General features: G+C 36.2%; 2 protein-coding genes and 1 long non-coding RNA gene across 3 annotated transcripts; 2 read left to right on the forward strand and 1 right to left on the reverse strand.

Annotated features, from left to right (window-relative positions):
• The first annotated feature begins 1,803 nt into the window (after positions 1-1,803).
• On the forward strand, positions 1,804-16,167 carry LOC106795644 (probably inactive leucine-rich repeat receptor-like protein kinase At5g48380). The gene is made up of 5 exons (XM_026124888.2): positions 1,804-2,892; positions 9,099-9,283; positions 9,456-10,003; positions 15,234-15,708; positions 15,735-16,167. The coding sequence occupies exons 1-4, from the start codon at positions 2,196-2,198 to the stop codon at positions 15,667-15,669; spliced, it is 1,866 nt and encodes a 621-aa protein (XP_025980673.2). The 5' UTR covers positions 1,804-2,195; the 3' UTR covers positions 15,670-15,708; positions 15,735-16,167.
• Positions 7,431-8,196, forward strand: PR1-4 (pathogenesis-related protein 1). The gene has a single exon (NM_001371203.1). The coding sequence runs from the start codon at positions 7,506-7,508 to the stop codon at positions 8,028-8,030; it is 525 nt and encodes a 174-aa protein (NP_001358132.1). The 5' UTR covers positions 7,431-7,505; the 3' UTR covers positions 8,031-8,196.
• On the reverse strand, positions 10,073-15,573 carry LOC121173334 (uncharacterized). Its single transcript, XR_005887966.1, has 2 exons — positions 15,209-15,573; positions 10,073-10,401 (listed from the first exon to the last, which is right to left on the reverse strand). It is a non-coding gene; the product is annotated as an uncharacterized lncRNA (long non-coding RNA).
• Positions 16,168-17,641: the final 1,474 nt, after the last annotated feature.

The following is a 17,641-nucleotide window of genomic DNA, read 5'->3' on the forward strand; positions in this document are numbered from 1 at the left end:
AAAGAGTGAAGGATAAGAATACACAGTCCACAAAAAGGGTTATGCCAGCTAGTTCAACTAACTATTTAACATCAAGATACTTTTTGTTGAATCTGCGTGCTAAACATGATAGTTGCCCGTTTAATTCATTAATAAAGAAAAATAATAGTACAACACCAAAAAAAAAATAAAAATATTAGTAACATAAAATTAAAAGGGTTAGCCTGGGCAATTGCACAGGGTAGCCGGGCCTTGAAACCGCCTATGCACGCGACAAAGTCAAGGCCTAAAATTGATAGGTGACAAAATTAGAGATCAAATTGTCTAATTTCAACGTTCAAGACTAAATTATTGATAGTTACTAATTTCAAAAATTACTTTTCATTATAATTTCAGAAACTAAAATAAATTATTATTATCATTATTATTATTATTTAAGGAGAACATAAAGGTTTACTGTAATTTTTTTGAAATAAATTGAAATATGAAATGTAATAATTATTTAAACACACACACACACTCATAATTATTAAATTTTAAGTTATTCCATATTCACCAATTAATTAAACAATTGGTTTTATCAAAAACTTTAACTTAACTAAAAAATAAAATAAAAGTGAACAAAGTTTGTACATTTGTAGCTGTTTAAATTTTTTTTGTACCAAATAGTATTTGTAATGTGAAAAAATATATACGAAAGACATCCAAGTATAAGGGAGATTTATTTTTTTTCGTAATAGGAAATTTTGAGTTATAGAATGTAAAAACTTAGCTGCTTCTTGACCAAGCTTAATGAATTATAAATCCTTTTATTGAGAAATAGTTTTACATATAAAAAATTAGGGAGATGAAAATATGGAAAACGCTGTAAAAGAAAATTTGTAATTTTATACATTTTTATTTCTTATGCTTCTTCTATTATTGTTTTTTCTATCTCTCTTTACTTTTCTTATCTCAATTCACATTTTGTCTCTCTCTCTCTCTCTTTCTGTAACTCTCTTTATCACTCAAGAATCAATATAGATATGTAATTCCCAAAAAAAATATAGAATCATTATTTTTCATAATTTTTTATAAGTCATCCTCTCCATTTTTTCCAAATAATTATTAATTAATTAAAAATTAAAGAAATATTATTTCATGAAGTTTTTATTTTTTATTTTTCATATCATGAATATATTATTCTTATTATTACAAAATTTAAGATTAATTATATTTTTAAAACTTTAACATTAGAATAAGATATAATAAAGATTTTTTATCTTCAGAATTGCTTACTTGAATTTTATATATCGAACTCCTTTCTCCCGCTATAGCATATAGTCTTGTACTTTTTTTACTTTATATAGTAATAGTTTTTGTGAAATATAATTAATTATTATGAATTTTTTAGTTGTTAATTTTTATATGATCTCTTTCAAGAAAATCCTCTAACTCTACCCCCTGTAAAAGACTTTAAATTATTTTCTTAACTATATTCCAACTCTTCTTTTCAATATAACGTGATCAATCAGTGATGTCCAGTTCTAGTCAACAGTTTAAATTTTTAAAGAATACAAAATAGATATTAAAAGGATTCTCGTATATTGTTAATTATTATTACGTAGGAGTGAGTTGTAGAAAGGTCGTTTGATTGGTTAGCCTTAGATGCTCTTACAAGCCAGTTCTCTGGAGTAGTATAAATCCCCTAGTACTAATCACAAAAATAAAATGATTAGAAGAAACATGACATTACCGATCTTCTTATTTATAAAACCAAAATATAGCAGTAATTAATTAATGTTCTAGTCATATTGTGTTTATGTGAAAATTCAAATTGAACTTCTAGGAAACTGCTATGCTATATGGATCTTGATTCAGTTTATTTAGTAACCAAAAAAGAAAACAAAACTTTGACACAGTCAGGGCGTTTGGAAGTTTTCGCCATTTCATCACTACAAACAACTGACTAGGAAATTATAAAATACGCAGTAACTTGGAAAATGAAAACTAATTCAACTCATGTATAGTCATATATTAATTCCCCTGTTGTTTTTGACATGCATGTCATGATATATATATATAGCCTTGCCCGCGGTTCTTACCTTCACTGTACATGTTAATTAATTCTTTCATCTTTGAGATTTCAATAGAGGCAAATTACCTCAGAAAGAAGAAACTTAAAGATGAACTATATCTTGCAATTTGTCCATCTTCACTAGTTTTGATGTCGCAATATGTCTACAAAAATGAAGCCTACCACTAAAAATTTTAATGTTCTCCCTATTTTCTTGGGGTCATTATTCTGTCTCTTTTTGGCAGGTTTGGATGCTGAAAGTGACGTCTATTGCTTGCAAACCATCAAGAAATTGGATCAGTTTAATCACTTATCTAGCTGGGATTTCAAGAGCAACACTGAAGGTGACATGTGTAGATTTAGCGGTGTTGAATGCTGGAATAACGTGAAAGTAATCGGTCTCAGTCTTTCTAACAAGGGGCTGAAGGGCCAGTTTCCTAGTTGCGTTGAAAATTTCGCATGGTTGCAGACTCTGAACCTCTCACACAACGAGCTTTCTGGATATATCCTTTCTGATATCTCAACTAGTCAGTTGACATATCTGACCTCACTCGATCTCTCAAATAACAATTTCTATGGTGAAATTCCAAAGGGTATTGCCGATTTGTCAGGCTTAATTACCCTAAGACTTGATAGCAACCAGTTAAGTGGCCAAATCCCACAAGAACTTGGGTTGCTTTCCCAGCTTATAGATTTTAGTGTTGCTAACAACTTGTTAGAAGGGCCAGTGCCTGTTTTTGTCAGCAATGTTAATGTGAGTTTGAGCTATGCAAATAATAGTGGACTCTGTGGGGGAGCACTAGGAAGCTGTGACGAAAGCTTGTTTGGTAGAACGTTTTGGTATAGTTTTATTATTGGTTTTGTTTCTTCAGCAACTTCTGTCCTAGTATCTTTCATGGTCTACTATGCCCCTTGGACAGAATTCAAAAAGAGGAGGAGTAACGCTATTCATCCCTTAATGAAGAAGCAGAACCTTCAAAAGAACACTAGACAAGAAGCTGAATTGCTACCACTAGCCATGCAAGAGCAAGGAAGCAAAGAGGTACTCTCTCTTTCTCTCTCTCTCTCTGTTTCTCTATTGATCAGTTGTGAGCACATGATATTTGAGATCAAACACTGATATCATTACTTTAAGGTCACGTCACGTATTTATTTTCAAATTTTTATGTCCATGATATATCAAGATTGTGACATATATTTCATCTAAGCTACCAAGATTGTTGGAGAGATTGATTCCTAATTATGAAAATCTAATGTAATCTCTGTTTGTACATCATATATTAAGGTCATATATGCTACATATTTAATTATTTTCAAATTTTACTGTCCATGAAATGCCAAGATTGTGACATTTCATCTACAGCTATCAAGATTGTTGGAGAGATTGATTCCTAGAATGAGCTTCAAGGAATTATGCAAGGCAACCGATTACTTTAGCACAGATAACGTTTTAGGGATAGGAACGACAGGGATTATGTACAAGGCAAAGGTACCAAATAACTGTTTTCTAGCAGTTAAGAGACTATATGGCGCTGATGAATACAAGAGGGAATTCTTGCTTGAAACAATGATTCTGGGGAGACACAGGCACAGAAACATAGCTCCATTGGTAGGATTCTGCATAGAAAAAAGAGAAAGGATTTTGGTGTATAAGTACATGTCTAATGGAAGACTCAGTGATTGGTTCCATTCTGATGAAGGAGATCAAAAAATAAAACTAGAATGGCCAGAGAGAATTCACATTGCACTTGGGATTGCAAGAGGTTTATCTTGGCTCCACAAAAGGTGCAAGATATTCCATCTTAATTTAGATTCAGAGTGTGCACCTCTTTGTTTGTGAGTATACCCTCTGTGGTTGCTGTTATGTCCATACTGTCCCCACCTGAAGCTTCTCTGTTCATAACAATGAAATTGTTTTTGATTGATGGACATGGGGTGAAGGGTTCTGTTGAGAAGGATGTCTATGACTTTGGAATAATCCTTTTTGAACTTATAACAGGGAAAAGATTAAGTTCAACGACTGATTCTTCTGACAGTGTTAATGGTCAGTTGATGAACTATATCAGCAATAACTTGTTCACTGATCCTGCAGATTTTTATGATACCATTGACGAATCTATCATAGGGAAGGGTTTTGACGATAAAATCCTTGGTCTCCTCAAAGTTGCATGTGACTGTGTTAAAGGATCTTTAAAGCAAAGGCCAAAGATGGTTGATATGCACAAAACTATAAGAGCCATGTGGGAAGGCTATAAACCTTGGTTTGATTCTGAAAGGCTGAAACTCTCTCTGGGTTGTTCTGACCATATAACATGCATCAGCGAAATAGAATGTATTTGTTGAAACGTAAGACCTGTTTTGTATGTGTGTAGTGTAGGTTCCGCACTTCCGCTTATCAGACACTTTAGGACAATGAATGTCTGTTTATTTATATACAACACTGTCAAGTTAAAGCTTTGTAATTTTATGATTCAAATTGAGCAAAATAAGGAATCATTTAACGAGGACGAGGACTTCTAATAATAATATATTAGACTTTGTTTTTGAAGTTATTGCCCAACTAAAACAGTTTATCCTACTATTTTGAAATTAAAACATATTAATATGGGTAGACTTTGTTTCCTCGTCATATCTAATAAGGGAATCAATTTTAATATATCCTTGCTTTGTGGTACAGCTGCTTGGAGGCCCTCTTCTTACACAACATTAATAATTGGCATGACTCTTGCTGTCTCAGCGGCCCTTTTCATGCTTTTCTAACTCTGGCCGCTATTTTATAATTTCTTTTAGAATGTCAAGAATGTGCAACTGGTGCCATTACTTCTTCTGTGGGATTTGGTTTTTTTGACAGATGTTTTAGGAGTATTTGTGTTGCTAAACTTTTCTCTTATTTTGTTTTCCTTGTTATTTATTTACTTGATTGTCTTTATTTGAGGGCTTTGTGATTATTATTGGGACGTCCATATATCTGATTAAGGAAAAAATCGACCACTCAACTTCATGGCTTTTATGGTAATTATGGGGAAGGTTTCCTGTTGTACATTTTCAGCTGCATTTCAATTATCTTAAACTTCTATGCAATTGTTTATGAACAAAAAGTGTTTATCGTCAACCATAATTAATTAGACGGCCGGTAATGTTTATAATATTTTGTTTAAAGTATTGTTGTAACCCAGTTTAGTCATTGACGCGATGGAGATAGTGAGTTAATGGATTAGTGATTCAATCGGTGAACTAGTAATTGATCCGGTTTGACTTGATATATATTAAAAATTTAAAATTATATATATATATAATAGAAAAGTCTATTTATACTTCAAAATTCAAAATAACAATTTGATAATAATGAAACATCAAAGCAACATGCGGTTTGATAGGAGCATTCCAAATCAATTGCATAACTGATCCAATAATAAAACTGGCCTGATTAGACCATCAGATCTCAATTAGACTGATTCGACCGATCGGACTAAATCGAGTTTCACAACTATGATTTAATCACTATCAATATTGATTTGTCATCTTAGATGCAAATAGAAGTTGGCCATTAGGCCAATGAGTGCAGAAATATACAGATTCCATTCTGTTGGCTCCTCCAATCTTTTTTCCACTTTAGCATATGTATCAGGGCAAAAGTGAAGAAGCAAATTGTTCAAATTTCATTCAGCAATCTATTCAAACAAAATAAGAAAAGCACCACTAATAGTGTCTAACTTTCTATTAAAGTCGTAAGTACGAATAATTCTAAAATCATGTCGTACCCCTCTAGTATTCGCTGGGTGCATACCAAGTACATACCAAATATACATTTTTTATAAAAAAATTGGATACTTCGCTTGGATACTTTTTAGGTACATATCAAGTTCGTACTAAGTCTATAGGTTACAAAAAAAACTAAAGCGATATTTCTTTATCCATTCTATGGAAAAAAAGTATGCTTAATCCAAATAGACATCAAAATTTAGTTCTTATACATACAAATCTTCATCTCCTCTAAAACTCTTAAAAAAAAGAATTAGAGTTTTAAAGATATTTACATTCTTAAATTCAAATTATTGTTCTTTCTTTTGACAAACCAGTTTTATAGACGATTTTTTTGAGTGATGATGAACAATCAAATGATAAGATAGAAACTATTTTTTTACTAGATTGAAACTATTAAAATATGATATAATATGAATAGTTTTTTATTACGAGATTTTTTTTTTCATATTGAATAATTTATTTTCCTTTATATTGTAAAGTATACTTTTTTTGTTTTTTTTACGACTTACAAGATTTAGTCATACAAACTAAATTCTATTTTTATATGCATACGTATTATTTTGAAATATATATTAACATATATGTATCTTGGAAAGTTCCCCTTCCTGTTATCTCCACTTCTAGAATCAGTCTTGATGCTCCAAGCAACATGAACCATGGTGAGTTATGAACTAAATGCTTTGCATAAAAAATAGCAAGTATTCTGCCCTGGCTGGTGCAGCATTAGTTAAAAACACATAAAAGTGGTTGTTGCTTCCTACACCTCCAAGTTAACAACAGCTCATAGAAGTATACAGAGAAGCCCAATCCAATAGTATGACCAATTCATCTACTTTTGGGCTCCAAAAATATATGGACTTCAAATCGGGTATGAGTTTGACAATAGTTTTTTTGGTAGGTAGGAGTTTGACAGTATAATATTGTTATTATCTCCAATCTGTAATATATATGCTCTTTTCAAATCGAGTTATTTTAAGTTGCAACAGCGCAGAATAAATCGTTAAAATGACCAGCTATCGTTCCAATTAATTAAAAAGCAATGCTAAGTTCTCCTACTATATTCTCTTATAAATCTTTTTATTATTTGTCAAAAAATATTTAATAACTACAACGCTCAAATTCAAACAAATTTATTTATTCAGTTGACAAATTATATATGAAAGTCAGATTAGGTGATTTGAAAAAAAATTAATCCAACCCAACTCATTTTAGAGGGTTAAATGGATTGATCGATCAAATTCAATCAATTTTAACATTTCTAATCCAGTTATGATAGAGTTAAGAATGATTTTTAATTAGATCTTTTTCTCAATATAAAAAAAATAAAAAATAAGAATTATGAACTTTGTCATCCGATAAAAACACACATGCTAAAATTTTACTAGTGGTTTATATGATTTCCTTAATATAACATACACATGCTAAAATTGATAGTGGTCATTTAAAAAATATTAAAGACTTTTAAAATTTCCAAAAACAACAAAGAACAAAGAAAAAGTCATCCATCTCACTTTTCCGTCAAAGATGATTGTCCGTATTCCTCCGCATGCATGTCACCACCTTCCATTCTATTCCATTCCATGTTAAAAAAAAAAACCTATAAATACCTAAGACGAGCTCCAACCTTTTTCATCAAAAACCTTTCCTTTTAGTATCAATTTCTATATAGCTAAAGAAAGTGATACTATTAAGCATAATTAATATAATGGGGTACATGTGCATTAAGATTTCGTTTTGTGTGATGTGTGTGTTGGGGTTGGTGATCGTGGGTGATGTTGCCTACGCTCAAGATTCAGCAGAAGACTACGTGAATGCACACAATGCAGCACGAGCAGAGGTGGGTTCTCAATCACCAAGACAAACAGTGATTGTTCCAAGTTTGGCTTGGGATGATACGGTTGCTGCTTATGCAGAGAGCTATGCTAATCAACGCAAAGGTGACTGCCAACTGATCCACTCTGGTGGTGAATACGGAGAGAATATTGCAATGAGCACTGGTGAACTAAGTGGCACAGATGCAGTGAAAATGTGGGTTGATGAGAAATCCAACTATGACTATGATTCTAACTCTTGTGTTGGAGGAGAGTGCCTGCACTACACACAGGTCGTTTGGGCTAACTCGGTGCGTCTTGGATGTGCCAAAGTGACATGTGATAACGGAGGCACTTTCATCACTTGCAACTATGATCCCCCTGGCAACTTTGTTGGTGAAAGACCCTACAAACTGTAGCTGCTATCTACCACTTTACATATTATGAATAACCATGCAACAATAATAACACCACCAATTTAGGTGATCCTACACTTCAAATTCATGCATGTTATAATATATATACGTATTAATACTCAATAAAAATAAAGGATGTTCCCTGTGTGTTTTTACCGGGTGACTAAGTACATTATTCTTATTTTTTAATTTTTTTATATTGAAAAAAAGATTTAATTAAAGATTATTCTTAACTCGATCACAACTGGATCAGAAATGTTAAAATTGATTGAACTCGCTCGATCAATTCATTTAACCTTTTAAAATGAGTTGGGCTGAGTTAATTTTCTTTCAAACCACCTGATCTGACTTTTTCATTTATAGTTTGTCAACTCAATAAATTTGATTGGATTGATTCACTAGTCATTGGATTCAGTTTTGTAGTTATTAATTATTTTTTGACAAATGTCGATGAATGTTTTTAGAATAGGTTAAGAAAATAAATAAATAAATATTTTATTGAGATGGAGAAAAACATGTTCCTCATAATTTTTAATAAAAAAATTCTCTTTTAATTTCTTAATAAGTATTTTAAGGATATTGATAAGTAAGATTAACATTTTTTTTATATCTTATTTTGTAAACTATTCACTAGGACAAAAAACACATTTTATAATAGTTTTTTTTACATTGGTTATAAGATAACTAAATTGAAAGAAAAAAAAATACAACTTTGGTTTTTTTATTTTATCAACTCTACAATAATTTTTGTTTTCTTATTTTAAAATAGATACATTTGATTCTCTTATTTTTTAAAAATATATCATTTTTGTTCAATTCTTAATTTTCACGACACATCTAGCAAGGATTAGTTAGATTTAATTAAGAATAATTTTTAATCCTCTTACATATCTTCCTATAAATCATCCTATTACATTTTATGAATACTTATCATAAAAGGTAATAAAAAGATTTATAAGAGAATATAGTAGGAGAACTTAGCATTGCTTTTTAATTAATTGGAACGATAGCTGGTCATTTTAACGATTTATTCTGCGCTGTTGCAACTTAAAATAACTCGATTTATTATTGGTTTTGTTTCTTCAGCAACTTCTGTCCTAGTATCTTTCATGGTCTACTATGCCCCTTGGACAGAATTCAAAAAGAGGAGGAGTAACGCTATTCATCCCTTAATGAAGAAGCAGAACCATCAAAAGAACACTAGACAAGAAGCTGAATTGCTACCACTAGCCATGCAAGAGCAAGGAAGCAAAGAGGTACTCTCTCTCTCTCTCTCTCTCTCTCTCTCTGTTTCTCTATTGATCAGTTGTGAGCACATGATATTTGAGATCAAACACTGATGTCATTACTTTAAGGTCACGTCACGTATTTATTTTCAAATTTTTATGTCCATGATATATCAAGATTGTGACATATATTTCATCTAAGCTATCAAGATTGTTGGAGAGATTGATTCCTAGAATGAGCTTCAAGGAATTATGCAAGGCAACCGATTACTTTAGCACAGATAACGTTTTAGGGATAGGAACGACAGGGATTATGTACAAGGCAAAGGTACCAAATAACTGTTTTCTAGCAGTTAAGAGACTATATGGCGCTGATGAATACAAGAGGGAATTCTTGCTTGAAACAATGATTCTGGGGAGACACAGGCACAGAAACATAGCTCCATTGGTAGGATTCTGCATAGAAAAAAGAGAAAGGATTTTGGTGTATAAGTACATGTCTAATGGAAGACTCAGTGATTGGTTCCATTCTGATGAAGGAGATCAAAAAATAAAACTAGAATGGCCAGAGAGAATTCACATTGCACTTGGGATTGCAAGAGGTTTATCTTGGCTCCACAAAAGGTGCAAGATATTCCATCTTAATTTAGATTCAGAGTGTGTCTTGCTAGACAGGTATTTTGAGCCAAAAATATCCAATTTTGAGAAGGCAAAATTTCTAAACCATACAGTTGAAGATCATGTGAGGATGAATGTTATGAATTAGGCTGATTTAGAGGTTCAGCTCCTCCAGAGAAGGAAGAAAGGAAAAGTTCAAGATAAGGAATTCCAACTATTTTTCTTATTTATCCTTCTGTTATTTACATTGTATTTATAGATCCTAGGAAGGAATAATTTGCTTCTAGAATTGGTATAATCCTAGGAATATTACATAACTAATTCTGTTATGGCTGCTTTCCTCAGATATGCAGCATCCGCAGGAGGATATTGGAAGATTGCATGAGCTGGCAATTCTAATTGGAATCTTCAGACGAAATCCTTCAAATAGGTGGGCTTTTTGATCCTTCTCTTGAATGTTGTTTCCTTTTGCACCTCTTTGTTTGTGAGTATACCCTCTGTGGTTGCTGTTATGTCCATACTGTCCCCACCTGAAGCTTCTTTGTTCATAACACTCTTCGGCCCTTGTAGACGCACCTTGTCCTCAAGGTGGAAGTCTTGCTGTAACTGTTCCCAATCCTCCCATGAAGTCTCATCAGGAGAGAGACCCTCCCATTGAATCAGCACCTCCCAAGTTCCTGTTGCCGGATTTTTCCTGGAATCCAAAATAGCTAAAGGGTGTACAACTGGTTGGTCATGGATAAAAGTGGGGGGCAAATTCAATTCTGAATGTTGCTCTGGGTTCCCTCGAAATGGCTTAAGCTTAGAGCAATGAAATACAGGGTGAATCCTGGCTGATTCTGGTAACTTCAATTTATAAGCTACTGTGCCAATGCGGTCTTCCACCTGGAAGGGTCCATAGAAACGCTTCGCGAGCTTTCCGGCAGTTGGTTGTGGTCCTTTCACGGAGGTTTGTCAGAGAGGGCGAAGACGAAGAAGGACCCAGTCACCCTTTTGATATTGGACATCACGTCTCTTGCTATCTGCTTGCCTCTTCATAATCTCTTGAGCTTTAAGTAGCTTCTTACGAATTGTTTGGAAAGTCGCATCTCGATCAGTGAGTAAGTGTTCCACTGCTTCTATGTTTGAAGTTCCCGTGATGTACTCAGGGAAATTGAAGGGCTTCTTCCCAAATGTGACCTCATAAGGAGTCGTCCCAGTACCGGCATTCCACGATGTGTTATGGGACCACTCAATCCATGGCAAAAGCTTCCCCCACCGGTTTGGCCTCTTGTGAACGAAAGCTCTGAGATACTGCTCTACTATCCTGTTCAGCACCTCTGTTTGTCCATCGCTCTGCGGATGGTACGCAGAGCTCATGCGTAAATGAGTGCCGCTAGCCTTGAACAGCTCTTGCCAAAACTTGCTGATAAAGAGGGGGTCCCTATCGGAAACCAAGCTTCGAGGAATCCCATGTATTTTAACCACCATGTCGACGAACAAGGATGCCACCATATGAGCAGTGTGAGACGTTGGTAACATTCCCAGATGAATCCCCTTCGAAAAACGGTCCACCACCACGAGAATTGTGGTTTTTCGTGATACGCCGGCAGGCCGACAATGAAATCTAACGAGAGGTCCTCCCAAGGTCGATGGGGCACCGGTAAGGGGCATAATAGTCCTGCGACGCGTTGTGTCTGGTACTTAGTGACCTGACAATCCATGCAATTTGCCACAAATTGCTTGACATCTTCTCTGAGACCGGTCCAAGTGAAGTTCTCTGAAATTCGAGCTAATGTCTTTGTGATTCCGGCGTGACCCCCTGTTGGAGTCGTGTGGTATTCCTGAAGTAATGTGGCCGTGAGGGGAAGGTCTCTAGGAAGCCAGATTCGTCCCCCTGTTAAAATTAATTCCTGGGAAATCGAGAATGAGGGATGTTTATCAGGCTCGTTCCGAATTTCCTGTTTCCGGTGACAGAATTCAGGGTGAGCTTCCAATTGTCGGTGCAATTCTTCCAGGAAGGTCAGAGAAGGAACGGAGAGGACCAAACAATGAGAAAGTTCTGACTCAGGTTGTCGGGATAATGCATCTGCGACTTGATTCTAATGCCCGGAACGGAACTGAATTACATAGTCATATCCCAAAAGCCGAGCCAAGTATTTATGCTGCTCAGGAGTTTGAATTACTTGGGTAAGTAATTCCTTGAGGCTACGATGGTCCGTTATAATGATGAAGCGTTGACCCAACAGGTATTGTCGCCATCGTTTGACCGCGGTGGTGATGGCAACTAACTCACGGACATAAGTGGAGGCCACGGCGAGCTTGGGGGTGAAAGGTTTACTGAAAAACGCTACAGGGTGTCCCTTCTGGGTGAGCACGGCACCCATGCCAATACCAGAGGCATCAGTCTCGACGGTGAATGGTATGGTGAAGTCCGAAAGAGCTAAGACGGGAGCAGTAGAGAGAGCTGTCTTCAACTGATCAAAAGCTTCTTGTGTTTGAGGAGACCAGTCAAAAGAATCCTTAGCCGTGAGTCGAACTAATGGAGCAGCAATGGTGGCATAATTACGAATAAATCTCCTGTAAAACCCCGCAAGTCCCAAAAAGCTCTTAACTGCTTTTGCCGATTTGGGTGTCGGCCATTGCTGAATAGCTTCGATCTTCGAGACTACTGGTTCAACCCCCTTGTGAGATACGACACGACCAAGGTACTCAACCTGTTTCTGCGCAAAGGAACATTTTGAAAGTTTCAGTACAAAATTATTATCAAGAAGGACCTGGAATGTGATAGTCAAGTGGTGAAGATGAGCTTCGAAGGAGGTGCTATACACCAAAATATCATCGAAGAAAACGATGATAAAGTGGCGAAGATGCTGCCGGAATATGCTATTCATGGTGGCCTGAAAGGAGCTTGGTGCATTGCAGAGCCCAAATGGCATTACTTTAAATTCGTAATGTCCATGGTGGGTTCTGAAAGCAGTCTTAGGTATGTCAGAGGCATGCATGCGGATTTGGTGATATCCTTGGAGTAAATCAAGCTTGGAAAAATACTGAGCTCCTCCCAATTCATCCAGCAATTCGTCAATTGTAGGAATTGGGAATCGGTCACGGATTGTCACGGCGTTAAGAGCCCTGTAATCAACGCAAAATCGCCACGAACCATCTTGCTTACGAACGAGGAGAACTGGTGATGAGAAGGGGCTTGTGCTTGGCCTGATAAGTCCCTTTTGTAGCATATCATTGACCTGCTGCTCTATCTCCTTCTTCTGGTAATGGGGATATCTGTAGGGGCGCACATTTACAGGACTGGTGTGGGGAAGAAGATGGATATGGTGGTCGGTGACACGGTTAGGGGGTAGTCCTGATGGGCTCTGGAAAAGGTTGGAGAAGTGTGTGAGTAAGGCTTGGATTTCTGGGGGTAAGGTTTGAGAATGTGGGGGTTCAGGGTCGTCCGTGATGATTGCTATGTGAAAATATGAAGCTTGAGTCTGTGTCCGGCAGAGTCGCCGGAGTTGATGGTGAGTGAGGAAGCTAGAGTCAATCGCGGTGTCCCCTTTTAATTCTATCAACTGGTTTTGATAAAAGAATTGCATCTTCAAAGACCCATAATCCGTGAGAATTGGGCCCAGGGTCTTAAGCCACTGGACTCCTAAGACCACGTTAGCGCCTACAATGGGCAAGACGTGTAGGTCCAAGGTGAACTTAACGTCTTGAATGATAATGGAAACTCCTTCACAAATCGCAGAACAATCCAAGTGTTGGCCATTGCCAACCATCACGCGCAATGGTGAGATGCTTCGGCAGGGGAGGCCCAATTGGGTCACCAGGGTGGGCTGCACGAAGTTGTGGGTGCTGCCGCCGTCAACGAGCAGCACCACACGATGGTCGGCCAAAATTCCTGCCATACGCAAGGCCTCAGGTGCCAGGTGGCCCGAAAATGAATTGAGGCTGATTTGGGCTTGAAACGGGTCGGGTTCGTCGGGCGGGTCGGGTGGTGGGTCAGGTGGGTCTATTTTAGAGTCTGAGGGTTCCTCTTCTTCAGTTACCAAAAGAAAAGCCCTAGCGGCGCAACGATGGCCGCGATGGTAACGCTCATCACAGGTGAAGCACAACCCACGCTCGCGGCGTGAGGTGAGTTCTTCCGGCATGAGACGTTTCATCAACGACGGTGTAGGGCGCGGAGGAGCTGGCAGCAAGGGTGGTAGGGTTGGTCGCGGCTCTGCTGAAGTAGGAAGAACTCGAATGGGGTTAGGTTGCGGAGGTGGTGCGCGAGAACGTGGAGGGTTGCGGTTGTCGGAAAATTTCTCTTCCTGAAGCTTGGCATGTCCCGCGGCTTGAACAAGGGTGAGCGGTTGATGAGCTTGAACTTCTCTGCGAATCTCCGGTGTGAGACCGGAGATGAAACAGCTCAGAAGGAATGGGGATGGCAATCCGATAACCCTATTCGCGAGGTCTTCAAATTCCGAAAGGTACTGACTCACGGTCCCTTTCTGTGTCAATTTAAATAAAATGCCGGTTGGGTCTTCGTATTGTGACGGAGCAAATCTCGTCTGCAGGGCTTGTAGGAATCCAGGCCACGAGGTGAACTGGGCATTGCTTGACATCCATTGGAACCAAGCAAGTGCCCTTCCCTCCATATAAAACGAAGCTATGGTAAGACGCTCTCGCTTAGGAGTTCCATGATATTCGAAATACTGATTGATTTTGAATATCCATCCTAAAGGTTCCGTTCCATCAAAACGGGGAACCTCTAACTTCATTTTATGTTGTGTCGTAGGAACAGGGGAAATGGGAGGGGGTTCTGGCTGTGGGGGAAAAACGGAGGCGGGACGATGAAGAAGTTCATCGAGCTTGAGGTTCATAGATTGCATAGTGTCAGTGAGTCGGGTGAGAATGGTTTCCAGATTTGGTGAAGTTGGGTCGTGGGGTCCTGTCATGGTAGTAATGGAAACGAGAGCACCAATGTTATGAATTAGGCTGATTTAGAGGTTCAGCTCCTCCAGAGAAGGAAGAAAGGAAAAGTTCAAGATAAGGAATTCCAACTATTTTTCTTATTTATCCTTCTGTTATTTACATTGTATTTATAGATCCTAGGAAGGAATAATTTGCTTCTAGAATTGGTATAATCCTAGGAATATTACATAACTAATTCTGTTATGGCTGCTTTCCTCAGATATGCAGCATCCGCAGGAGGATATTGGAAGATTGCATGAGCTGGCAATTCTAATTGGAATCTTCAGACGAAATCCTTCAAATAGGTGGGCTTTTTGATCCTTCTCTTGAATGTTGTTTCCTTTTGCACCTCTTTGTTTGTGAGTATACCCTCTGTGGTTGCTGTTATGTCCATACTGTCCCCACCTGAAGCTTCTCTGTTCATAACAACGAAATTGTTTTTGATTGATGGACATGGGGTGAAGGGTTCTGTTGAGAAGGATGTCTATGACTTTGGAATAATCCTTTTTGAACTTATAACAGGGAAAAGATTAAGTTCAACGACTGATTCTTCTGACAGTGTTAATGGTCAGTTGATGAACTATATCAGCAATAACTTGTTCACTGATCCTGCAGATTTTTATGATACCATTGACGAATCTATCATAGGGAAGGGTTTTGACGATAAAATCCTTGGTCTCCTCAAAGTTGCATGTGACTGTGTTAAAGGATCTTTAAAGCAAAGGCCAAAGATGGTTGATATGCACAAAACTATAAGAGCCATGTGGGAAGGCTATAAACCTTGGTTTGATTCTGAAAGGCTGAAACTCTCTCTGGGTTGTTCTGACCATATAACATGCATCAGCGAAATAGAATGTATTTGTTGAAACGTAAGACCTGTTTTGTATGTGTGTAGTGTAGGTTCCGCACTTCCGCTTATCAGACACTTTAGGACAATGAATGTCTGTTTATTTATATACAACACTGTCAAGTTAAAGCTTTGTAATTTTATGATTCAAATTGAGCAAAATAAGGAATCATTTAACGAGGACGAGGACTTCTAATAATAATATATTAGACTTTGTTTTTGAAGTTATTGCCCAACTAAAACAGTTTATCCTACTATTTTGAAATTAAAACATATTAATATGGGTAGACTTTGTTTCCTCGTCATATCTAATAAGGGAATCAATTTTAATATATCCTTGCTTTGTGGTACAGCTGCTTGGAGGCCCTCTTCTTACACAACATTAATAATTGGCATGACTCTTGCTGTCTCAGCGGCCCTTTTCATGCTTTTCTAACTCTGGCCGCTATTTTATAATTTCTTTTAGAATGTCAAGAATGTGCAACTGGTGCCATTACTTCTTCTGTGGGATTTGGTTTTTTTGACAGATGTTTTAGGAGTATTTGTGTTGCTAAACTTTTCTCTTATTTTGTTTTCCTTGTTATTTATTACTTGATTGTCTTTATTTGAGGGCTTTGTGATTATTATTGGGACGTCCATATATCTGATTAAGGAAAAAATCGACCACTCAACTTCATGGCTTTTATGGTAATTATGGGGAAGGTTTCCTGTTGTACATTTTCAGCTGCATTTCAATTATCTTAAACTTCTATGCAATTGTTTATGAACAAAAAGTGTTTATCGTCAACCATAATTAATTAGACGGCCGGTAATGTTTATAATATTTTGTTTAAAGTATTGTTGTAACCCAGTTTAGTCATTGACGCGATGGAGATAGTGAGTTAATGGATTAGTGATTCAATCGGTGAACTAGTAATTGATCCGGTTTGACTTGATATATATTAAAAATTTAAAATTATATATATATATATATAATAGAAAAGTCTATTTATACTTCAAAATTCAAAATAACAATTTGATAATAATGAGACATCAAAGCAACATGCGGTTTGATAGGAGCATTCCAAATCAATTGCATAACTGATCCAATAATAAAACTGGCCTGATTAGACCATCAGATCTCAATTAGACTGATTCGACCGATCGGACTAAATCGAGTTTCACAACTATGATTTAATCACTATCAATATTGATTTGTCATCTTAGATGCAAATAGAAGTTGGCCATTAGGCCAATGAGTGCAGAAATATACAGATTCCATTCTGTTGGCTCCTCCAATCTTTTTTCCACTTTAGCATATGTATCAGGGCAAAAGTGAAGAAGCAAATTGTTCAAATTTCATTCAGCAATCTATTCAAACAAAATAAGAAAAGCACCACTAATAGTGTCTAACTTTCTATTAAAGTCGTAAGTACGAATAATTCTAAAATCATGTCGTACCCCTCTAGTATTCGCTGGGTGCATACCAAGTACATACCAAATATACATTTTTTATAAAAAAATTGGATACTTCGCTTGGATACTTTTTAGGTACATATCAAGTTCGTACTAAGTCTATAGGTTACAAAAAAAACTAAAGCGATATTTCTTTATCCATTCTATGGAAAAAAAGTATGCTTAATCCAAATAGACATCAAAATTTAGTTCTTATACATACAAATCTTCATCTCCTCTAAAACTCTTAAAAAAAAGAATTAGAGTTTTAAAGATATTTACATTCTTAAATTCAAATTATTGTTCTTTCTTTTGACAAACCAGTTTTATAGACGATTTTTTTGAGTGATGATGAACAATCAAATGATAAGATAGAAACTATTTTTTTACTAGATTGAAACTATTAAAATATGATATAATATGAATAGTTTTTTATTACGAGATTTTTTTTTTCATATTGAATAATTTATTTTCCTTTATATTGTAAAGTATACTTTTTTTGTTTTTTTTACGACTTACAAGATTTAGTCATACAAACTAAATTCTATTTTTATATG

The sequence above is a fragment of the Glycine max genome, chromosome 13 (genome assembly GCF_000004515.6).
Source record: "Glycine max cultivar Williams 82 chromosome 13, Glycine_max_v4.0, whole genome shotgun sequence".
Lineage (NCBI taxonomy): Eukaryota > Viridiplantae > Streptophyta > Magnoliopsida > Fabales > Fabaceae > Glycine > Glycine max.